We start from the raw sequence: 25,903 nt of genomic DNA on the forward strand, positions 1-25,903 counted from the left end.
CCTACCAGCATCTGTTCCTCTTTTGGTATTAAAAATAGACCGGTGCTGATAACAGACTTATGTTTCGACTGCATCATTTGCCGTCGGGAATCTTTTGTGCGCTACTTTCATTTTAATCACCGAGCCGTGACCGCGAGAGCGCAAATGCGCATCGGTCTGCGCATCTTTGAATCTTCAGAACCACACTGTGGACAATCTCCCTGACATCCAAAGACCTGTCCCCCGCAATCCTACGAGGCTTCTTCGCCGTTTATGGCCGCACATCGGCATCCCTGAGCCGCCGGCCTCGTTCCGGACTTTTCACTCATCGCTGCTCTCAAAAGCTCTCAGAATCAGGGAGACATTTCTACACCAAATTGAAACCTTCCTCGGCTGGCTATTTTTAAAGAACCCGGTGCAATGCTGGGCCCGTCTCTCTAGATCTTGTGATCACTAGCCTGCACGATCTCTCCTCCCACATTCGTCCGATCAAGACCCCGGTACTCTGATCGAGCCCCAACAATGCATCGTAACGCAGTGATGCTGGCGGTGGTCCTTTTGGGGAACTTGATGCTACCTTTCATCTCTGCTCAAAACGGTAAGCAAACAGCTGTGACCATGACATTACTGTTACCATCGCATTGAGGGAAAGTGACTTGGCTTGTGTGAGGACGCGGAGGGAATTGTTTCTGAAGAGGATTTTGAGACCGCGTTAAAGCCATAGTTTCACACCAAGACTGCAATTAGACAGTAACATATATAATTTACTTACTGCCCACGTTAGCAAATACAAACACGACTGTGTTGACTGCATTGACTTTTCTACAGTGTTATTTATTGCTGTATTGAGTTTTGTTGGCGTGTTTGTAGGATTTAATTTACTGTCGCAGATTATGCTGTGGAACACTACCATTTTTTTTTTTTTTTACTAAAGTCTAAGATTTACAGTTTACCTTCACTACCCACATGAGATAGTAACCTAAAGCTGTCAGTGTTAAGTTTGTTTAGTCAAAGGAGGGGGGCGGGGGGGGGGTGTAGTAAGAGTATGTCAGGCAAGACTAACCTGCTTTGGATGCTGATCAAGTGACATTGTCAGCAGCAAACACGGGCAAAAGATTCACCTGATGTGTCTTGTAAACACTGCAAATACCAGGCCCTTCAGTGTCAAAGATGTGACTGAGCTTCTGCTTGACTGAAACTGTTCTGTGTTGTTCCACATTTTTTTTGCCATGCCAGCATAAATGATCATTTCTTGCGCAAATAATTCTGTCTGTGGGAAATTCTATAGTAAAACAAATAACAGTCCCTTTTTTTAAACATCAGATCTCCTACCAGATAGCCACAGTAAAAATAAATAAATAAAAGTATTTGGCTGATAAGTATCATTTATGAAGAGATGAAAGGATACTTATTTGGCAGTTTAAAAAAAAAATCAGTGTCTGTTAATCATAATAAAACTAGCATGACTTGGTTTAAACAAATGTCAGCAACATGCTGTTGGGTGTTCCAGGCTGTCGTCCTCTGATGCAGCATGTCCTGACTCCAAATTCTGTTGAATCACATCACCCAGAGGGTCTCACATATCAGCAGCCATTCATGAAATCAAAGTGGAATCTTCTGAGTCTTTATATTTTTAATGTTTAAGTATTTCTTTAGTAAGCGTGATTATGAAGACAGCAGTAAGATGATATACTTCTGGAAACAAAGTGTTTAATCTCATAACTGATTCTTTTACAAATCTGATGTAGCCACATGTCAGAACCCACGTGCTCACAAACGAGTGACACTTAATCTGCTATCACAGAAAACTGTGGCAGAGAATTATGATGCATACTCATAATTTTAATGCTTAGTGTCCACCTCGGCTTTGCTGCGGGGGATAATCGAACACCCACTATGCAAGAATTAATATAACATGTGTTTAGATGGTTGTTTGAGAACACTGTGAAAATTCCAGCTCTGTGGTTGCTAATTTTGCAAGTACTTCAGATCGAACGTTTTCAACATTAGCTTAGTCTAATCAACATGGGAATAACAGCTTGCACTAGTTTTATATAATACAAACAACAAAAATGCTAAAATAAATAAAGCGCCGCAACAAAAATCTTGATAGTTTAAAAAAGTGCAAAAACAACCTATGTTTATTTAGCTTGGGGCAGACAGGAGACTCAAATACCAACATAGTTATATTACAAAATTATTACTTGAATTCTTGTGTTTCTTCATTGTTAATTTCTTTGAAGTGCCTGAAGTGTGTGTGCATACTGTGAGGCATTCTCTCATCTTGCTATCTGGAAAATCAAATACACAATAATCCCTCTATTGTTTGACAAAGCTCAAGTAATGGCTTTCCAGACACTTCCTCTGGTCTCTGCCCAGTTTTATTGCCCACTCACTGAGGTCCAGTTCACACTACAGAAACACTCACACACACAATAACATCCAGTGGTCAGTGAGAGGCAGAGCTATGCCACTCAGGCTGTCTGTTTCATCTGTATTATGTAGAAATCACAGGTTTGGTAAGAGCAGTGATAAACTACTGTTAATACCAAAGGTAATATTTGCTCACATTGCATGCAAAAGCCATTTAATTTCTCTCACACAGTTCAGATTTAGGGTAATCGGTGCATGGCTTCTTATGCAATCCGAAATTTTCCTGTGATATTACAGAGTTCAGACAGTGATGTGGGGACAATAATAATTATAAGTGCATGAGATGTAATCACTGTATCTAGGAAGCAGAGGGAATTCAAGTCATTTCCACATTCCCTGGGAAAAGTAGGCCCATATAGGTGCACAGTTTCTGTGACAGAAATTTGGAGGGACTGTAAATAGCATCCGTCCATTCTGCCTCGTTTCTATTTTTACCACCGAGACACAGCACTGAGAACTGTGGCTTTAAGGTCCTTTTGTGAAAGTGAATCCATTAACTCTTAATGGATGGCCTCCTTGTGCACAGCTGCCCGGCCCTCTAAAGAATCACTAGGTGGCTGTGGACTATTTAAGCTGAGAGATGATGTGATCTTGATGCAAAGAAGGTACTGGCTGTTGAGAAGGTAACTAGAGCTGACCTAAGGAAATGCCTTTGCCTCTTACATAATTTCCCCCTACGAATCACGCAGCCTACTCTTTTTTTTTTTGTTTTTGCATCATCTGTGTTTGCATGAATCAAAACGTGGAGAAGGCATACTAAGATATTTTAAATAATGAGCTGATATTATTACTTACATGTTCAAATGTAACCACTGTTGTCTGTCATTGAGGGGCTCAGTTAAGACTGAGCATATATGGCATCGAAGATGGCTTCTTCTTTGGGGTTTACTATCTACGTACAAAGATAGGAAAGCTGACAAGCCACACCTAAATGCATTCCAACATGTAAGCAACAACCCCCTCAAAAAATGTAATAATAGTTTTCTTTGTCAATAAGTGACCTTCTTTTTCTGCTTTATGTCATTTAGGCATTATCTTCATCTGAAGCAAACAAAGCATTTTAAGATGGTTCATTTGTGAGTCTGGAATATATGCTGTGGGACCGAAGCCAAACTCGTACACTGAGTCATGCCTGCCCACTGTGAAATCTGATATGGCCTGTACTGATTAGGAGCACCATTGCACTTTATTAAACACATTGCAGGCATACAAAATAATGATGCACATCTGTAACACACACTGTGATTTATATATATATATATATATATATATATATATATATATATATATATATATATAAACAAACCTATATATATTTTACAGTGATTTGTCTTCAGGATGTTTTTGCTGAGCAAACACATTGCTTTTTGTTTTGTTTTGTTTTTTTTAGTACCACCCTGCTGTGCATTCAGATTCACTCCTGGAATTTCTGCAGTTTAGCTTCTGGCCTCTGATACTTACTGTTCTCATAGCTGGGAACAACCTCAGCTATGAGTGCTGCACAAGGACTCAGGGTCAGAGAGAATATTCAATTAGGATGTTACTTTGATTTATGTGGAGCCAAAATTTCTAATGGGCATGTGTTTTTCAAGTGATATAGCACAACAGAAAGCCTATTAGCTGATTTTCAGCTCACATTTATCATGACAGTAACAAAAATAATGATAAAAATAACTAATAGTTCTAACTAAAAGTACAGTAGGAGACTTGGGAATAGCATTTGTCACCTTGTGTGGTAGACAGTACTTTGAGCACACTAGTGTAGTTCTTATTTCTGGAATTATTGTATTGTTACATCAAATAATTTGAATTCCCTTGCTTTCACTTTTGAGCAGAAGTAGGAAGTGTTTAGTGGTTTTATGGGATTAAAGAATTTTTACCCCCACACAAGGTTTATTGGGATTTAAATCTCATTAAACTGTTGCCTCTCGTCTGTGATCTCAATATCAGATTCAAGTCTTACCAGTAGAACTGAAATGGTGAGCCTCAGGCCTCCCTTTTCTGAAAACTTAGCTTGCAAGTTTTAATTACAATTATATGTGAGTCGGAAAACATGTATTCTATAACTTGTATACTTTTTACTCAGAAATATGTGAACACTGAAAGAATTTTATTAGCATTTATACATCTTTTTATTCCAGATGTTAGTACTGACCCTCTAGTAGTTATATACATTTCATGCATATATTCATTTTGGCATATATTAATATTTTAGAGACTCTGAACCTTTAGTGAAGTGGTTTTAAGAGTAATTCTGTTTACTATACTGAGGGTTAATTAAAGTTTTAATGACCTCAGTGAAAAATACATTCATAAAACCGATCCCATATGTGTGTGGAGTCCTCAAATGTAAAGACACTGTTGCTGATCTAGGCATATGGATCTTATGCAATATCATGAGTCCATCTGCTAAGCTGTTATTAATGTTGTATCTACAGCAGTCAAGAATAGCCTCTGTGCTGCAAATGTTAGTACCAGGGGATACTATCATTATCAGCTTTTAAAATAAAACAGACTACAAGGCATTTCTTTGCTCCACTGAACTTAGTTGAAGTGTTGAAATATGCACCAACGTGAACTGATGACTTAATTTCAATTGGGGCATGAATGGGATACTTCCCATTTGCCTTGTTAAATGATTTATTCTAAATAGTAACTTTATCTAAATATGCACAAACTTGTATTTGATTTTTTTTAAAATATATTTCTCCATTGCTTATGCTCCATGTTGCGTCCTGCACTTTATTTTAGCTCTGCATTTTACAAAATAGTTTTTTCATTCATCCTACTAGATACCCAAAGCACATAGAAGCTCTTACTTAAGCCTAATCTGATGATCTCTGATGATTGCCTACAGAATTTGCTTGACAAATAGATTCCTGATCTTCCTCACTTGTTTTGTGGCACCTGTGAGGGCAGAACATGTTACAGTTTTATGATTATTTTTGATATTTGGAGATTGGTGACCTTAGTTCACTCCGAGGACGGCTAAGCCTCAATTCACCCTGAAATGATATCTAAATTTTCTTTAACAACTGGTGTATAGATGATATATTCACACAGTTTTTTAAAATTAAAAAGTGAAAATCAAAATAAGTTATAATGTGACAAACCCAAGAAGTTTACTGAACTTTAAAAATCCCCTTTTAGGCCACTACTGTGAAAGTTTTCAAGTATAACAAAGGTAATATATATATGTATATATATACATATATATATATATATATACATATATATATATATATGTATATATATACATATATATATATATATATAGATATGTGTACATTTGTCACAGCATCAAGCATATAAAACAAAGATGCTCTCACATTCACAAACTTAAACACTTGCGAATACACACACGCACACACACACATTGTACATAACTGGTTCATTGGCCCTAGGGGGTTTCCTACCCTGTGCTTTCTCTGTCTGTGTTGTGGGACTGTGGACGGGGATCCAGGTTGTAGGCAGGCAGCTGACTCACTCTCAGGCTGCATGGCTGCATGGCGGTGGTGTGGGGCTTGTTGTCAGTTCTCAGGGGAGCTTTCTTCTCTACCTGCATGAAAAGAGCATGTAGGCTTTAATAACTGTGACTTCCATTCAGCTTTAGACAGAGCGTGTTACAGACGACTGTAGGTTATTTTGTGATAGTACTGTACAAATATCAAATGGAGGTTAAATAAGATAAAACATTTAAGTGGGACCATAACACTGTAGTTCTATGACATGAAGGATTTCATTATTTTTTAGTTTGGGATCATTTAAACCATGCTATCATATAATATTTTGACTTTCCTGATTAAATGAGTAGAACTTGAGGTAAATAAAGCTTGTCACAATAACAAACTCTTATTAATTTTTGCTGAAGGAAAAAAAAAAGAATAATTCGACATTCCCTTCATATTATTGCCCTGGTCATCCATGCCCACCTGCAGTGGTTCCACTCCCCATCAGTGAGGCCCGTTCCACAGTTTGAGACCCACTGCTCATATTTGTTTCATTTAATGTAGTTTTCCTTTGAGGATATTGCATATAAAAACATCCACAGCTGACTTTGTTGCTGAAAAACAGACAGCTTAGGTTGTAGCCAGTTATGTCAGTTTAGCCATTTTGTTTGTTTTATAATTTGCAAAAAATTAAAGAAATTGCAGGTGCTTTTATAATACACAGCAACCTAATAAGACATTGGTGTGGGTAAGGGGAGATTGACTGAAATTAGTCACATTTAGCAACAGAGCATGTGAAAATGTACTGTGGTACATGAAAGTATAACTGAGACACAGATACCATCTCAGTTTTCAGAGCTATCTTTAAAACCTACCGACAGAATGTCAATGATACTCTAAAGATTTTTGGAGTAAACATTTCTGCAGTCTCTGCAGACCTTTCAAGTGCCTGAAATATAAGCAGAGCCTTTATTTGCATGCCTTCAGTAGCTGATGAGCAGCATACAGGATCTCTCCTCACAGACGAGTCTACTTCTTGTTAGACTTTTTTGATTGATCATTCCTGATGTCAGGCTGTTATATACACCATGTTATGTTCTGTTTTTATTTGCATACACTGTGCACAAACAGCGAAACTGACTTTCTAATGTGATGCAAGTTCACCAAGTCCCTTGCACCAAAGCTTGTTTTCAATACTGTGTATTTTGAGGAATTAGACCACACCCAACCTCAGGCAATATTGGTGTATAATGCATAAAATTAATTTAGACTTATTTTATTCATAAGTTTTGCAATTCTAATGTTGTTCGACTTAACATTAATAAATAACAGTTAAAAAGTTAAGTCATTTCTACATAACTGCAGTTCACACGCTCAGTTTTATATTGTTGGAACTTTAATGTATGTGCATTTCATTTTTACTTGTGGACAGGCAGAATTATAAATTTGAAATTGTATCTCCCCAGGCTCTCAGCCCCTACTTAGTAATATAAATACTGGTTATTATTACATGACTACAGTAAAAATGGAATCAGCTTTGCAAAATGTGTTTATAATGCATTTGTTTAAAACTTACGTGAACACAGCTACCGCTCAACTGACTGCGACCTTGTCCAAGACAGACTAAGCTCTCATCTACAGTATCACCAAGCTATCACCAAGCTGCTGAGATCATTCCACCAGTCATACCACCATTCTCTGTCACTTCTCGTCTCCCAACATGATTTGAAATGAATAAGTACCAGCTGGCTGCTTTGCATTTTGTTTTCACTGCCAGTGTAAGCTCCTTGTTTAAACAACTTGAAAATTGGTCTGCTCATTGGCCTGGTGTTTGTGTAGTTTGTTTCTATGAGTATTTCTCCAGAGTCTCCCTGGGCTTGAATTTAAATCAAGTCATCAGTTTCTTTTTCACCTTGGAGGACATTCATTATGGGTTTTTTTTTGTTTTGAGTAGTTATACTGTAATTTTGTGATCTCATGCATGGATGACTCTAGTTGTATGTGTCATGTGCCACACCCGGTTACTGAGAGTGAGATAGTAAGTGTTCAGTTATACTGAAATATTGCTTTAAATGTGTAGGCGGAAAGGCTAGGATTCACCCTGTGGGATAATCTGGGGAGCTTGATGGGCCCAGATGTTTCCAGAGAAAAGAAACAAATGCTAATTACTCTGCATATCTCTAGGCATTGCACATAGAAACACAAGTTGTTGCACCTAATATCCCCAGACACATCTCTAGGAGGAAGACTGCATTTTTTAAAGATTTTTGCTAAATTCTCTTCAAAAATTTATTTTTCTATCAGAAATTTTATTTTCACTTGGCTTTGAGTAACCAGGGAGTTGTTGGGTAGCACCCTTGCAATCATTTCATTAGATTAAATTCATATTTTGTTAAAACATTGATAATTTTACCTTTAAATTAACAGCCCTGAAAAATGCTTTGTGTTTTGGCATATATACAAATGGACTTTTTACTCATTCACCTGTTAGTTAAACCTTAAATCAAATATTTTAAATGAAATATTAGTGGCTTTGTTGTGGGGGTGAATACTGCAGTTACACTCCTTCCTTGGGCTTCTACAAGCTTATCTGTTCGTGTGCCTAAGATACATAACTTTGAGCAGGACAGACAGATCTAGGAGGGCCTGTAAGCCGTTGTATTTAGACACAACAAACAGTCTAGCACTCGAGAGACCTAAGGCTTTTGCTTCCCATTTCCTGTACCAGAATTGAGGGCAGTGTTAAGGCAGCGTATTTTTCTAATGATTTAAGCACGTGTGGTTTACAGCTGACAAAGCTATAGGGCCAGCAGAGAACAGTGTCTGTGGCCCAGGTGATTTGTCATTAAATCGGGTTCATTAAGTCTGCCAGTGTTTTGCTGGGCTAACTACTGACATGGAACAGGGTCGTGAATCAGGCACAGATGGAACAATGTAAAGTCACAGTTGTGGCAATAATGCCTATGGATGCCACGGGTGGATTACGGAATTTTTTGTGAAATTCACCATATTTCATGTTTCGTATATAACACACAAAGACAGTCAGGCAGTCTGTCTGAGTGGCAGACTTGGGAGATCACATACCAGTATTGGAGAGATGAGGGCATATTCAAGTTTCACATTACGATGGAAAAGCTAGTTGAACTCGGACTGTGTTATACCACTGTGACCATATGTGAATTTTGAAAACCTGCTCTTAAAGTCTAGCTTATCCAAAATGTAAGCAGCCTGACCTAATTTCTAGCATTAGCAGGAAGAGCTGATATGGATGAAAAGAGATTATAATGCATACATACAGTTACATTTATTTAGGACAATTTTGGTGAAGTACTTTACATAGGCAATATGAAAATTGACAAAGGCAGATCTTTTATTTATTATTTATCAAGGTTAAGGTTTGCAAAATACAAAAAAATATCATTTCACTTGCAAACATTAGTGCTTGTTGCATTGCTAAGAGTGGGGTACACACAATCTGACGTATATTCAATTTCCTCCTACAGTTCAGTGATATACATGTTTTGTGAACTGGTGTAAATACTCTCTGAGTGTGAAAGGGGGTGTGACTATGTTTGTCTGTCTCTATGTGTAAGCCCTGTGACAGACTGGCTGCACCTCACCTCTCAGCCAACATGTGCTAGGATAGACTCCAGCAACCTATGATCCTAAAAAAAAGATCAGTGATTTTGGAAAACAAATCGATGGTTATAGGAAACTGATATTTTTATTTATTCATGATACTTGTCTAACTAACAAGCTAAAATCTTTGTTGGAGGTAATAACTCGATGCAACGGTTAAATCTCCAATATTTTGTTATTTCGTTTGAGAGTTCAACAGTTAAATATCATTTCTTCCTCTGACAGGGTGGCATGAAAAGTGAGTTCAAGGTAAACCTTTGTTGATCATTGGATTTGTTACAGTGTTTGCATTCAGTAGTACCAAATACATATAACATGATATTTTCACCTTAATGTTGTCAAATAGGTTGATCCCCTGACTACTAGGATACAATAGCTGAAAATAGAGTTAGGTCATTGTTCACTTGGCAAACAAGCCATTAAAAAAAACGATTAAGGTACATAGCACTAGGTAAACAGTTCCCCTTCACCATATTCTTGTGTCTATGGACCGCATTTAATGTACTGTCTTTTTGTTCAAGAATATACACATGAAAGGTACATCCCATATCTTCGTATGGTTACATGTGAAAGAGACAAAAAGAAAAGGCAAACAAGATATCAAGCACTATTTGCAGCTGGCACTGTTTTGCGACTGGTTGACTATGACTTTGTGTGACAGTTGGCCTTAAGTGGGCCAGGGAACCTTGACGTTGAATGGACTGGATTTACAGAATCATTAACCTCTTTTTTAACCTATCAATAATTTCAGGCTTGCTGCTTTTTGATTTGCCTTTAATCATCCTCTCTTTTCTTTATATGTTCTCTGATCCTATTAATTTCCTTCTCTATTCCTTGGCCTTTCCATGCCTTCCTTCTGCTCTAACCCTCTTCTACCCTTTCCTTCCCTGCCATCCTGATACGCTTTTCCTCTCTAGCTGGGTTTGTCAAGTCTCCACTCTCGGAGACTAAGCTGACAGGAGACACCTTTGAGCTGTACTGCGAGGTGGTCGGTTACCCCACTCCAGAGATCCAGTGGTGGTATGCTGAGGTCAACCGAGCTGATTCCTTCAAGCAGCTGTGGGACGGAGCCCGCAAACGTCGGGTATCTATCAACACAGCCTACGGCACCAATGGAGTCAGTGTGCTCGGTATCACACGCCTCACACTGGAGGACTCTGGGACCTATGAATGTCGGGCAAGCAACGACCCCAGGCGCAATGACCTCCGACAAAACCCGGCCATCACTTGGATCCGCGCCCAGGCCACCATTTCGGTGCTACAGAGTGAGTGGTCTATGTCCCATAGTATCTAGATGGTCAACAAACTACAAATCCCCACTCCCAACCACTCAAGGCTGTTAAAACCTCTCAAGAGCTCACCCTCACTGCAACAGTCACTGGCCAGGCTTGAAAAAAATGAAAAAAAAAACCCCATTTATTCAAATTCCTTTCTTAACTTGATTTATAACTTTATAACTCTTAACAGAAAAAAAATATTCAAATTGTATAAATGACTTTGAATTGTTTTTCATTAATATTAAATTAGTGAAAATATTAAATCTTTCCAAAATCCATTGAGCATCTTGTTGTAAATGACCACAAACCCAGGAACTTTACCCAGTTTCAATCTGCATTTTCTTCTTTCTACCCGCAGCAAACCTTTGTTCTTACTGTCTCATTTGTCCTTTTACAATATTTTGATCATTATCTATTTCTCTGTATCCTAATTCCGACCCATTTCCTATTCCTAAATTTATTTGTGATACTTATTGCTTTAACATTAAGCTGTGTCTCTTGCATTGTGTGGCTTGTTTTGTTTACTTCAAAGACCTGCCTGCTAAATGCAGTGGAAATCTAGTGGTGCTTTGAAGTAATGGTGCTTTTCATTTGGCTTTCTCACTCTGGGCACGGTGCAAATGGGACTGAAAGAAGACACAAGGAGGGCTCTGCTAAGGTGTAAAACAGTGATTCCTGCTGTCAACTCCTTCCTGATAAAAGCAAACATTTTCTGCTTTTAAATTTGTGTGTGGTAATCCAATAAAGGATGGAAATGTAAGGGAGCTGTGCATGTCTCTTTCCAGATGAGACAGACTTAACTTGTACACAACAGTCCCTCTGGACCTCCCTGTGCAATGTGTTACCTTGTGCCTTCTCAGCCATGAAGAGTGTGACTGTGAATCAGTAATGACATTATATCCTTTAACCCTCTACTCAATTCACTCAAACAGTCATACAAACTGAGTTTTAACTGGACCCTTCTATCCTGTGCATGCTTCAGTGCTCTGCCCACTAGAGCACAGGGACATGTGGAATGTTGTTAGTCACAGTGAAGCTCTCTGAGAAGTTGAGATGAGTCTGGTTTTTGCTGGCTCTTCTGATTGGACTGACACATTTTGATTCATGTGCAAGTGCTATTTGTTAAGATTGGGGCTGATTTAATTTATGCCCTCATTCAAAATGGTGAAAAGGACACTAAGGTTGTGGTTAGCAGTTCACTTGGGTTATTTACATGTTATTTTCTCTCCAAATCCTTCAGGTCCTAAATATATTCTGTCATTACTGAGGAGTAAATGTTCTATCCATATACATGTAGTACGCAAATATTACATGTATATTACAGGCTATACATTATAGCCTAGCAATAGTTTGTCACTCAGGAAATGTGCAACAGTCTGGTTGTCTTGTTTGTTTTGGTCCTTTTTTCCCTTAATTTACTTTGTTAATGTGCATCACTCTGGAGAATATGCCAAAAATATCTAAATTTGTAAATATATATGCAGTATTTGATTTCAGCTACAAGGCTTTTTTTAATTACTGAAAAAAACGAAATCTACTGCAGATATATTTTTTATTGTGTATGTGCCTAATTAACATGTGTTTAAAGTGATACTGTACCCAAAGCTATGAAACACTCAAATATTTTTGGGGTTCATAACAAATGAATAGCCATTTGGGAAATATTGATGCCACTCATGTGACTATGATGAATGCTACAGCCCGTTAGCTTAGCTTCAAATGGAAACAAAAGCAGAAAGGCTAAAGCTGATACCTGCTTCCAAGTTCACATAAAAGGCAGTAACTGCAACCTCATCAATTAACTGAGTTTGTTTACAAGACTAGTTATTGGTAGATAATCTTTATGCTAGGCAGCTGTCTGTAGCTTCATATATTTTACACCAACATGAAAGTGGTTTGTATGTTCTCATTTGATTTTCAATGAGAAAGCGAATGAGTATATTTCCCAAAATGCTGTTCTTTAACTCCAACTTACACTGCAATTCATGTTACTTACAACCAAACCCAATAATAAAGTTTTTCAGTTTGGAAAAATATCAGAATATCTGGAGAGATATCTGCATCTGTAAAATACCCCCCCCCCCCCCACACACACACACACCAAAATATGGCTAACTACATCAGTTTTGCATTATAAAGGACTTACTCTGCTGGAGTGGTTTGAGCATAAAAGCAGCATAAAAATATAAAAATAAAAAATAAATCTTTTCCATAGCATTTCAAGGGTTGAGTGTTTCATACTCAGATAGCTTCACACAGAGCTTGTGTGGAGTATCACTAAAGCTAACTACACACAACAAACCTCACTGGATTTTGAGCACAGACATACTGTACACCCAGAAAGCAAGGTAGCATCCTAACTGTCATAATGGTACAAATTGCAAAGAAATATTATTATTGTTATTATTGTTATTATTATTGAGTTCTTCAGAGCATTTAGCTCCACCACATGCTCAGAATGTGGTTTTCCTTGACGGTGCACCTTTCCTGTTTTAATATGCTACAAAGAAGTTATGAGGCCTGCCCTGCCTTTTAAAATGACACAGTTTTCTCTGTGACACAGCCACCGCTAAGTTGATTAGTATGTCTAAGCTGTTAAGATTATTTGATTTAATAAATCTTGGCAAACTGTAATAGAGTCCAACTCTACTTAAAATTAAAAAATAACTGTCAAGTATCTGCCAGTCAGTTGGATCTAACCATCCAACCTCAAGGTAGCACTGTATTAGAGTAGCTGCCAGAGGAAAAGACCAGGTTTTGTGATAGCATAACTCATATAGAGACACATTTCATATTTGGTTACATTCTGGTATGACAATATATTATCCAGTAGTTCCCAGATTTTAAGTTGTGACGAGGTGTCCTACAAACAACCTCTGGTTAAATTGCCTGTGGACCATTGTGCCGTGTTTGCTAAATGTTAATTTATGTACCTCATGTTGTGCGTTTGTACGCATGACTCGAACATACTATTAATAGTTCATGTGGCTCTGCTTGGTGGGGGAGAGAGAGAGAGAAGGGAGGAGGGGAGAGACTTCCCCTTAGCTATTGAGTGTACACGATTACAGGAAGAGGGTGCCACAAATGCTAACAGAAGTCAATTGCTAGTCTCAGTAGCCCTCCTTTCCCTTCTCTCTCTCCTTTTGCCTTGCTAGTGGCCTTGCAGAAGCAGCCAGTAGTAGGATTATGATGCTTCTCCTCTCTGCTCCTCCCCTCGGGGGCTCCATTGTTGCCATGGTTGGCCAGCCCGGGAGGAGGAGGAGGGGCAGTGGAGAGGAAGCTTCTCGCTCACTACTCAAGGCAGAGCAAAGGGCACCTCGCTCTCGGATGACGCCTTCCCTGATTGTCCTTGAAGAATTGACCCTGGTATTGTTTGGTAACCAGGGTGGTTAGCTATTTAAACGTCTACGTGTACATTCAGCTCTATAATGTCTAAAGGTCTGTTCACTTATGTAAATTATTATCTCAGATGTCTCATTTGTAAGACTGTAGATCACAATTAACTGAAAAATGTGGCCTCGTGTCATATGTTACACTTCCATAATTAACCATATATGGTTAATGCAAACCATCTAATTATGTATATATTTTTTCCTGTGAATATGGGTTAGGTTACAAGCTCAGCAAAGTTTAAGAGGCTAATAGCTGCAACAGCTCTTAAAACAACAGTCATACTCAGGGTTACCTCTAGAAAAAGCCAAGTTTAAATATAGGTTAATCATGAAGCACAAACAGTTTATAACACTACTGGCCTGAAAACACTCGCTGTCAATCATTAATCTGATTTTTTTTTTTCTGTGATGAAGTGTCTAAACTTTTCGTTAATAAGTGCAATGCACAAGTTATGTTTTGTGATTACATGATGGTTATGAATGAGGTCCCTGATCATCAGGTACATATAATGTGATGATGTTTTCAGACAAGTTGGCAGTAGTTTAATCAGGAATTTGGGTGGTACACCATCCAGCTTTATAATTAACCTTACCGCAGATGTCAGTTAAAACTTGTCCGTGTTAGTAGAACACAGTGCGAGAGCCACAATTCATATTTTACCTTGGTAGATCAGTTAAGCCTTCATTTTACTGCTGTAAACAAATGAAACATTCAGATAGTACTGTGGATAATTGCTATACAGAAGATTAATATTATACGCAGAGCATCCTGGTGGTTTCATGTCCTATTATGCTTTTTGTTTATTTGTTATGTGAACTTCACTTCATAGACACCCTCCTACACAGATCATATAAAAACAGAATACAGCCTACAGCAAGTACAGCATGGGAGGAAGGATAGAAACAGATTTGAGCCTTATGTTCTGGGATAAGGTTTGACTCTCTGTCTTCCAGAACCAAAGATCAATGCCTCTGATCAGACCATCTTAACAGCAGACTCCTCTAGTAAACAAGTTATCCTGCAGTGTAACCTCACCACTGCCCATACACGCCACAAGGAAAGCTTCTGGATGAAAAATGGACAGGATATCCCCAACACACGGACGGAACACAAGGACACAATATACAGGTGACACAAAGATTTTCCTCCTTGTTCCAAGTTGGACGTGCAGTGTAGGAGAGAATAAGTGATGAGATTAAGTGATTTCGGTAATGTAAAGTAAATGAGAATTCATCTACAAATTATCTAAATGATTCATGTAACCTGAAGGTTATTATTCCAGTAAAAACAGTGCCAAGTTAATCTCGCCCTGTCATATTTGTCTCTGTAGGGGACTTGAGCAGTGCTTGAAGAGCTGCACCTTGCAAAGCCAAAGTCTTACGCTAATTAGGTCTAAGCCTGAAAGGTGACTGTTGTGCAGAGTTTCAGAAGTTGTAAACCACAGTGTAGTGATATTTCCTGTCCTCCAAAAACAGTCAGTATGACTGTTTGTGATGAGTTTCTGTAGCAAAAGAAGAGACAGGAACTACGTTAAAATTAAAATGTACATACAGTCTTACTCAAGAATACAAGGAGACAGTATTAATTATTCTCAATTTAACTTGAGAATCCAGGTAATTCAGACTTCTGTATGTGGTTCTTTACAAATATTTTACAATTGCTTATTGAAACCTGGGTTGAAATTCATTTCTGACTTCCCATTTAAAGCTTATCACTGTCTTAAATCAATCTTAAGTCATATCTCTGCATTTATTTAGAAATGAAAAAGTGAAACCTTTATTATAGCCTAAAGTACCAACTAGTTGTTGCTTCCTGTTGTCACACAGTATAATCATTGGAGCACAAAGCTACTGTCGCCCCCAAAGACTTACCACAGACTCTCTCTAGCCACAAGATAAGACCAATTGGTCACTTCCTTGTCACATTACATCAGTGATACACTGAAGAGTACAGCTAAAATGCCTATGGTGCCCTTCTCTGCAGTATGCAGAGCTGCTGTTCCGTAATATAACAGCATAACGCCAACATTTGTCTCCAGTGGCCTTCTGGGCTTTTACTGCTGCAGTTCAGTAAACTAATTATTAAAGTTAACCTGGAATTACTTTACATTACTTGACTGCTTAAAGTGTAAGTGACTGGTAAGTGACTGGTGGTATGGAATAATTGGTTTTGTTATATTTTTGTTGCAGAATCAACAAGCCACGTGCTGACGATTCTGGGGAATACATGTGTGTTTACACATTTGACACAGCACCAAATGCCAACGCTACGATTGAAGTAAAAGGTATGATTTCTACATGTCATAAAACAAGTCAGTAAGACAATAATACTGCTTGATGTTAGCAAACATGATATGAGTGAATAATGTTAGCCGACTTCCTCCCTGGTGTATTCAGATTTTGAGAAAGCACTGACATTTTAGCTCACTGCATGATGACATGGTAATGACATTTGTGGTTTTCCATTGAGAGATGGGGGAGTGAATGTAACTTAAAAACATTAACCACCTAAAGCTCTGTAAAGAGAGCCCAAGTTGACAAAGGTGTTTGCATTCATCCAGTGCAGTCGTGATGACAGGGAGTATTCCTGAGGCTGCTGTCAGTCTTGGCTTTCACTGAGACAACACTCTAGCAAAATGGACAGGCACTGCACATGCTCTCCAAAACATGCAAATCACAAAGCCCACTTGGAGGCATCCTTGTATACAGTTTACTATAAAAACTGGTTAATATGATTATTTTTTGTTTGTTTGGGGTTTTTTTTGGATGGAATTAACAATATAGAAAATTGTGAAAATGAACTAGGCCATTTGACGTAACAGCAGGAAAGCTAACCAGAGAACAACTGTGTTGCTTTCATTCAAGCTGACAGTGAAGCCATCAACTTGAATAAGGGATTGAGTAAGGGCAAGTGAAACCCTCTTCAAGAGAAGCTTGCCTGTGTGTAGTGCTTAAGCCAATTTGCTGTGGCATGGCTATGGTGCATACTGAGCATGCCCTGCCTCTTACTCTGTGGCTGTCTTAAAGCGCTGCCTGATTGCATAACATGGATGATGACCGTGTGTGTTCTGCTTTCACTGGATCGTGAGATGATGGGACACATCACTATTCAAACTGAAGTGTCCTAGCCATCACTGGACTGCAGGCCTCTGACTTTTGAAGCTTGCTATCTGTCCTGGAAGAAAAATTAGTGGGCTGATGAAAAGACTTCATCATATGCTCATTATTATTATTTTGTCCATTCAATTTTCAGATATATTTTAAAGAGCCAAACATTTTGGTGTCCAGTGTGAGTACCATTGCTGGATATAAATAAAGAATTTTCTTCAGTTCTTAACTGTTTTTGTGATTTTCTAGAGGTGTTTGAGATCTTTTGTGACCCAGGTAGCAAGCCCACTGTTAAGCAAGCCAGCTTTGCACTGCACTACTGGCAGCAGTTCACTGAGATCCCTCGCCTACAGTGTCCTTGGCACACTCATCCTTGCAGGACTCAGCTCAGAGGCAACAGATGGAGGGTTCTGTGATGTTGTAGGATTAAGGCTCTGAATCCGGTCCCAGCCATCTCTGTGGCAGGAGTAGAGTTTATTGTCTGTGACACTAAGCTTACCACAGATACATATTTGGTACCTCGTATTTCACAAATTTCCTTAAATTCTAAGCACATTTCTCCTATGAAATGTCTTAATTTGAATCCTGATCCCTTTCCTCAAGAGAAATTGAGAATACAGAAATCGAGAGTCACAATCTGTGCTGTAGGCAAAATTATAATTCGAAAGCGAACTAAAGAAAGATTTAAAACTATTTAACATCTACTATCCTGACCAAGTTTAAACATTTTCCTATGACCTTGCTCTTTCTAACACAGACCTCGCGCGTTCGTGTGTTACCTCTGTCTAGCACACAGAGATTAATAATCACAGTCAGGAGTGTGAAATGGAGGTTTCTGTCTGTTTTAGCACCACTCCGAGGGCTGTCTCTGTGCTGTCAGTCACTGACATAATACAGTCAGGATAAGGCACAAATGAGCATAACCACTCCCCTGCTCAGGGAGCACGTGTGCTCCATAATTAGAGTGGGATGATGTCACAGAAGAGCTCAGACCCCTCCTGCTCCATCCATGCGCAGCTGAAAAATGCTCACTCCAGGCCTCTCTTATCCTGCTTAATTGCATGGAAGGAATCATTGTAATTTTTGAGGATTAGTGAAAAAAACAGGAACAGCTATTTTCTTGATGCTACGGAGAGTTAAAAGGAGAGTTCATGTTTCACCTTTTAGAAAGACTTCTTTTCATATATCAGTATGACTTGGCACGTGTTGCAGTGCTTTATGGCATATGCCTGAATTTATTAAGCTCATAACCCCTGTTTAATTTTCATTATCAGTTAATTCATTAGTCAGAGCCAATTTGCACAGTTTTTTGTGGAATTCACTGAAGAGTTATTTTGAATGGAAACATCTGGAGGCACTCATATCATACTGATAACCCTGTTCCATTATGAATTATATCCTACTGCTTTTTATCTGTCCCAATGTGATATTCTCTAATGCGTGTTTGGGAGTAGAGTACATGCTTACAAAATAACTAAACATCAAAAATGGCACTTCTTAATAAAAGCTGTATTTCTTTGCAAACCTCTATTCTACTAAGTGAAATGCTATTTTGCACATAGGGTTTATTTTATTGCAATGTTTGCCCAGCTGAAGAGTCACAGGTGGCTAGTTTGTTTCCATATTTACGCTGAAAGGGTGTGAGAACTTTTTCCATTGTCTTAAAAAGAGTTTTAATTATAAAAAAAATCAAAATCCATAAGGTGTTAATTGCATGGCAAAGTTGTGTATGAAAAAAAAGAATAATCAAAAGAGTTAACTGGCAAATATAGTGCAGATAACCATTAACCTTAGCATACCAGATGAATGCAAGCTTGAAATGTAAAATACAAAGTGATGTAAGAGTTTTTTTCCAAATGTCTTCCTGTACTCTTTCAGAAAATTTCAGAAGAAACTGAAGGAATTAATCCAATCCTAGAGTATACTAGCCTCTATGTATTCCTCATTCATGCCATCTGGTAGAGGTTTAAATGTTGCATTGACTGTCTTACTTCAATATTTATTTTTTTTAATTTATATGACCTTTTCAGCAAAACCGGACATCACTGGCCACAAGCGAAGTGAAAACAAAAATGAGGGGGAGAATGCAACGCTTTACTGCAGGTCTGTTGGTTACCCACATCCCACCTGGACATGGCATAAGATGGACGGAAAATCCCCAATGGTATATATATATTGCATTTTTATAAAAATGATAAATGTTTTGGACAGAGAGAGGGGAGGGACATGTAGCAAAGGGTCGCGGGTCGGATTTCAACCCGGGGAGCGTGTGGTTGCCTGCGCACCCACTGAGCTAAACTGGCACCGCTATATATTGCAGATTTTTTAAAATGATAAAAATTGACTGAGAAACAGACTGGCAGGTTTAAGAACAATCAGAAATTCAATATAAATATAATATAAATGCAAATATATAAAGGTACAACAGGTATGCATGATAGGTACGTTTCTGGACATGCTTGCAGTTCAACTAAATTAAATGTCATTATGTTTCAATGCAGGAGCTTGACAACTCAACTGGGCGAATCTTCATCACCAATAGAGACAATTACACAGAGCTCAACATACTAAACCTGGATATTAACACGGATCCTGGAATATATGAATGCAATGCCACTAATGCAATTGGAAATACTGCTCAGACTACAATTCTTCGAGTCCGCAGCCATCTTGCACCGCTTTGGCCTTTTCTGGGTGTTCTGGCAGAAATTATAATCCTAGTAGTCATCATCGTTGTGTATGAGAAACGCAAGAGGCCAGACGACATCATCGATGGTAAGACATTTCCTTTTTTTAATGGCAGTAAGAACCCATAAGTAACTATTAATATAGATACAACATTATTTACATTCACAGTGCAACTCTGCAATTTAAAGCCTGTGAGACATTTGTGTTTTTGCTTTAAAAATACCAGTAAATCAGAAGATCAGTCAAATTTCCCCATATATTTTAAGAAATTTAAAATATTTTCCTTTTCCAAAAGGACAGTTGCAATAGGGTCAAAAGTCATCGACAATGGACTGCACCCAATTTTAAGTTACTGGAACAAGGAGACTTTCAAACATGATGTCGCATTTGCTGTCAGATGGGATCTAGAGTGGCCAGCTGATTTGCCTCCTTGCTCTTGAGTGGTGTAACAAACAGAGAATGGAAGAACATATAAGGATTATATTAAGTTGGCGCATGGAAATATGGCATAAATTCGCATGTAAACAACAGAGGGGGGCAGAGGGCGGGCACAACTCACTTCAGATAGTTGGCTATTAGTGTACTGTTCTCATGGCAAACATTTGCTTGTGAAGGCAGAATACAAGAGTTCATAAACATGTAAGGTTATCAATCCATTATCAGTCCCACAGTATATCTTAACTGGTTAATTCTTGTCCCCTTCCCCCTTCTTTCCAAATGGCAACATAATCTAAATGGGTGGTAAGTGAGAGATCCTGCATGACATATTTTTTTCTGTCATTTTGAATGTTTTTACAAGCCTACTGTCCATCCCAAAATATCATGATGCTTGATGCAATTTTGAAATTTTACCACAGTCAGTGAAGTTGAACTTATACAAGTCATGGTAAAATAAAAGAAATAGATAAATAAAAGTCGCATCCATTTCCATTAGGCTCATCAGTTCGACAGGCAACAATTCTGTCTTACTGGATATGGAATCCGTTTTGTATGTCTCTAAAGAGCTATCATTTGTATCAAAGTAAAAGCCCAATCAGAATGATTGTAATCATACAATGTACATTACCAGCACATCTAAATAATTTATATATAGCCAAGTTTGAATGTTGTATTATCAAACAAAAAACTATTATGTGTATGTCTGGTGTGGAAAAATGAATTCAAAACCACATGTAATACATGTACATAGCTGAAGTAAGTACAGAAATAAAAAAAAATATAGAGATATAGACATTTACATCTAGTACCCCATAAATAAGATAATTTGAAATTAAAAAAGGTTTCCCCTGTTTCAGCTGAGAGGCTGCTTGATAATAATTTGTCAAGATGACAAAGTCTACAAAGCTCAAAGGGATCTTCAGTCACCACGGGTTCTGTCTGACCTCTACTCATGTAGATTTGTCTTCTTTTCATTTTTAAATAAGGCAAGAACACAAAAAAATCAATGCCTCAACAGTTGCCCTGTTTATGTGAATCAAACCAGCTGGGTACACCAGTTCTATGTTACACACAGACTAAACAAATATTGCTTCTGGGTACATCCCACTTTTTTATCGACATAGTACGAACAAAATTAGATTTACCAAATAAAATGTGCAAGCAATAGTTAGAAAATAAGCCAACTTGATTAAATTTACATATATTAAAGTATTTTTCAAAGTATTTTTCAAAGTTTTGATTCTGTGACCACAAAGTCACATACAGTTAAGCCCATAATTATTCATACCCCTGCCAAATTTTGACTTAAAGTTACTTTTGTTCAACAAGCAAGTTCTTTTTTGAGCAGAAATGACACAGGTGTCTCCCCAAAGATAATAAGACGATGTACAAGAGGCATCATTGTGGAAAAAAATATTTCTCAGGTTTTATTTATATTTTAGCAAAAAGTATCATGTCCAGAATTATTCATACCCTTCTCAATAATCAATAGAAAAAAGCCTTTAGTGGCTATTACAGCAATCAAACGCTTCCTATAATTGCAGACCAGCTTTTTGCATGTCTCCACAGGCATTTTTGCCCATTCATCTTTAGCAATGAGCTCCAAATCTTTCAGGTTGGAGGGTCTTCTTGCCATCACCCTGATCTTCAGCTCCCTCCACAGATTCTCAGTTGGATTCAAGTCAGGACTCTGGCTAGGCCACTGCAAAACGTTAATGTTGTTGTCTGCTAACCATTTCTTCACCACGTTTGCTGTATGTTTTGGGTCATTGTCGTGCTAAAATGTCCACTGGTTCCCAAGGCCAAGTTTTTCTGCAGACTGCCTGATGTTGTTGTTGAGAATCTTCATGTATTGCTCTTTTTTCATGGTGCTGTTTACTATGATTAGGTTCCCTGGTCCATTGGCTAAAAAACACCCCCAAAGCATTAGGTTCCCACCACCATGTTTGACAGTGGGGATGGTGTTCTTTGGGCTGAAGGCTTCTCCATTTTTATGCCAAATGAAGGCAACATCATTGTGACCAAATAATTCAATTTTTGTTTCATCAGACCATAACACTGAAGACCAGAAATCTTCTTCTTTGTCCAGATGCGCATTTGCAAAGGCCAAATGAGCTTTTGCATGCCTTAGAAGTGCCTGGAGAAGTGGCGTTTTCCTTGGTCTGCATCCGTGGAACCCAACAGTGTCCGTTGGACTGTCTGCCTTGAGACATTGCCACCAGCAGAGCCCAGATTCACCAGAATGGCCTTGGTGGTGATCCTTGGATTCTTTTTCACCTCTCTCACTATTCTCCTGGCCAGCACAGGTTTCACTTTTGGCTTCCGACAACGTCCTCTGAGATTTTCCACAGTGCGGAACATCTTGTATTTTTTAATAATACTTTGCACTGTAGCCACTGGAACTTGAAAACATTTGGATATGGCCTTGTAGCCCATTCCTCACTTGTGAGCAGCCACAATGCACAGCTGCAGGTCCTCACTGAGTTCCTTTGTCTTAGTCATGAATGTCCACAGACCACCTGCAGAGAGCTGCTGTTTTTCACCTGTTGAGTTGATCAAAACAGCTATTTCCAATTAATCAGGGTAATTGGGATGCTTTAGAACAGCTTTGACTATTTGGAATGGTATGGAACTTTGGATTTTCCCAGAGACTGTGACAGTTTGTAAAGGGTATGAATAATTCTGGACATGATACTTTTTGCTCAAATGTAAATAAAAGCTGAGAAATATTTTTTTTCCACAATGATGCGTCTTGTACATCATCTTATTATCTTTTGTGAGACGCCTGTGTCATTTCCAGTCAAAAAATAACTTGCTAGTTGAATAAAAGTAACTTTAAGTCAAAATTTGCCAGGGGTATGAATAATTATGGGCTTAACTGTAGAAAGTGTTGTGTGACAGGCTTATGTTTAATCCTTAGATGGGGTCCAAAACAGCATTTGTTGATGCATTTAAGAATAATTTTTTGTGTCTCAGTTGCATATATAAAATTACCAAATGTTTTAAAATGAGATACTATTAGGAGTTTCTTTTCTTTAACAAACTAGCATTTGTTATGTTGTGCTTAGTAATTATAGAAGTAGAAAAACCACAAAAATATTTAATTTTCCTAAAGTACAAACTCATAGCACATAACAGATACGTAACTAAACCACAAGTCTAAGTAAGCTCTGTGCACAGCCTCTAGTTTGGTTTCATCTACTGGAAAAATGAAGCGATTAAGGTAGATTATATTTGCCATGTTTATGCCATTCAAATCAGGAATGAAGACTTCCAGCTCACGCTACACAGCCTTTTCTAAAATCTCCTTTTAGCATCCCATATTCCCAGAGGTTGCACACAGGCAGGTTTTGGCCCTTGTCTGTGTGCATTATGAATTCTGGTCTCTTGATGGCTGAGCTGTTTGAACACTTTTTTCACTACACAGCCAAAGGCTCTGATGCAGGCTGACATTTCTATCCTATGTTTCGAAACCAGCTGCTAAAATTACAGATTTTGCTGTGTGATTATTTGCTAAATAACAGCCCACTTTATGTCACAAAACAAATGTTGTGCTATGAAACTTGCACCCATATCTATTTTCCTAGGTTTAAAAAAACTTCACTTCGACAGACTTGATGTGTTACCCTGATTATTAATCTCACACAGTAAAAATCTGTCATTTGTTATTGCATTTGTGCTTGCAAAGCTGTAATAGTAAACATAGCTTTTGTGGTGTATACATATGAGGTGTGAAAACAGTGTTATATGCTGGCAGCTGTTCCTCCTTTAAGTACTCCCAGAACCATGTTGTTGTCTAACATTAGAACTGCCATAATTTGCTCCATTTTAATGCCATGGAATGTTGCTAATGCTGCTAATCTCAGACTTATAACTGCATGGAAAATCTCTCACTGTGACTGGCTACTTACCTGTTAACACATTTCATCTGAATGCAAAGCACCAACCCCAAGGCTGTGGAACTAACTTTTCACTCAACCCAAATTATTTTTCACGAGTTCCTCTTCTTTAGGTATTTTTTATTGTTACAATGTGGTCTACTTTACTATGTTTTACTGCACTGCCTTATGATGACAATGGCAATTTTGTATGACTGACACACTGAGAAAATTATTTTACAAAAATATATATTGCCATATAGTCTATGTTCTGCTGCTTGGATTGGATAGATTCTCTATATGCTGAGAGACAGGTTTAAGGAGGCGCATGATTTTTCTTTTTGCCAAATCAGCTACACTATCACGCTCATGTACCAGGGCCCTTCAAAATCACTATGAAATCGCTCAGTGTAATTAAAAGATGGCTTTAAGTGAGCCATCTGCAATCCTCCTACACATATGCTCAGCCTGAGATGAACAGGAACCCCATGAGATTCAGATGGCGTGTGAGGTTAAGTTTACAGTGTTGGGTGCTAAAGATGCTCTTTAAGGGGCAATTCCTTGGTTTTAATTCACATTTCAGTTCTGCTACTCCAATTATGTCATTGCTGACCAAGCACGCATTAATGTCCACAAAAACTTTTAATGTAAGAAGCTACCTATTTTGCAACCCTGTTTTTTCATTTTTGCACAAAGCACATACATGTATATGAAATTCAAGCTGTTAAGCAGGTGATGCCCATATCTAACTCTGAGTTTCTTATCAGTGCATGATTCTGTCATAAATGCTGTTAGCTGTCTTCCTGCATTTTCTAAACTTTTAACATTTTTTTTTTACTATAGCGATATGAAGAAACATGCCAGTTTTTTTGTTTTTGTTTTGATCTTGCATTTAACTTCTCTGTGCCATTTTTGTCTTCTTCTCTCCTCAACCCCTCAAAGATGATGAACCAGTTGGGCAAATGTAAGTAAACAAGTATCTTTATTGCTACAAATATAATTCATATGGGGATACTGTGATCTGAATGCCCATTACCTTTAGGCCACTAAATTGTAAGTGCTTCTTTCTCAGGAAAACAAATTCAACAAACAACCACAAGGACAAAAACATTCGCCAGAGGAATACGAAATAAGCAATTTACTCAAGTAAGACACTGTTGTAGAGGATTGGGGCTAAATATAGAACCCACTGTGAGGATTATCCATAGTCACGCCTTCTCTTGAATTTCTCTCCACAGATGAGATGGCTAAACTGCATTTTTTTGACTACGTGAAGGTGTCAGAGGTGGATGGAGCTCTGGGCAGTTTTGAAAAAAGCATATCTTGTCTCATTTTATGAGAAACAATATCAGCATAACACTGGCAACAAAAAGAACATAATGGCTGTCTTAAGCATGCCTTATTCAGTCTTAAGTGGAGATTTCAGGATGAAGAATAATGACTAAAACCACCACAGAGGTGTACACATTTTTAATGTGCTGTTGATGTCTCCTTTCTTGATTTTATCATGTCCTCAAATGAGGTGATCCCTTTTGTATTACATATCATGTACAATGCATGCAAGATAATTACAACGCAATAGGATACTCAGAATAGACATTTTCTGTTATCCCTCGTGTGGC

At 38.2% G+C, this 25,903-nt stretch overlaps 1 protein-coding gene across 2 annotated transcripts; it reads left to right on the top strand.

Annotated features, from left to right (window-relative positions):
- Positions 1-36: 36 nt before the first annotated feature.
- nptnb (neuroplastin b) lies at positions 37-25,653 on the top strand. 2 transcript variants are annotated; one of them, XM_003437650.5, is made up of 9 exons: positions 37-577; positions 10,418-10,765; positions 15,124-15,298; positions 16,360-16,454; positions 19,308-19,441; positions 19,779-20,052; positions 25,224-25,245; positions 25,354-25,427; positions 25,520-25,653. In XM_003437650.5, the coding sequence occupies exons 1-8, from the start codon at positions 502-504 to the stop codon at positions 25,412-25,414; spliced, it is 1,185 nt and encodes a 394-aa protein (XP_003437698.2). In that variant the 5' UTR covers positions 37-501; the 3' UTR covers positions 25,415-25,427; positions 25,520-25,653. The 2 variants fall into 2 exon arrangements, with proteins under 2 accessions (XP_003437698.2, XP_005447681.1); XM_005447624.4 differs by having other exon boundaries at positions 25,236-25,245.
- The last annotated feature ends 250 nt before the right edge of the window (positions 25,654-25,903 follow it).

Source organism: Oreochromis niloticus, linkage group LG1, assembly GCF_001858045.2.
Source record: "Oreochromis niloticus isolate F11D_XX linkage group LG1, O_niloticus_UMD_NMBU, whole genome shotgun sequence".
In the NCBI taxonomy this organism is placed as follows: Eukaryota; Metazoa; Chordata; class Actinopteri; order Cichliformes; family Cichlidae; genus Oreochromis; species Oreochromis niloticus.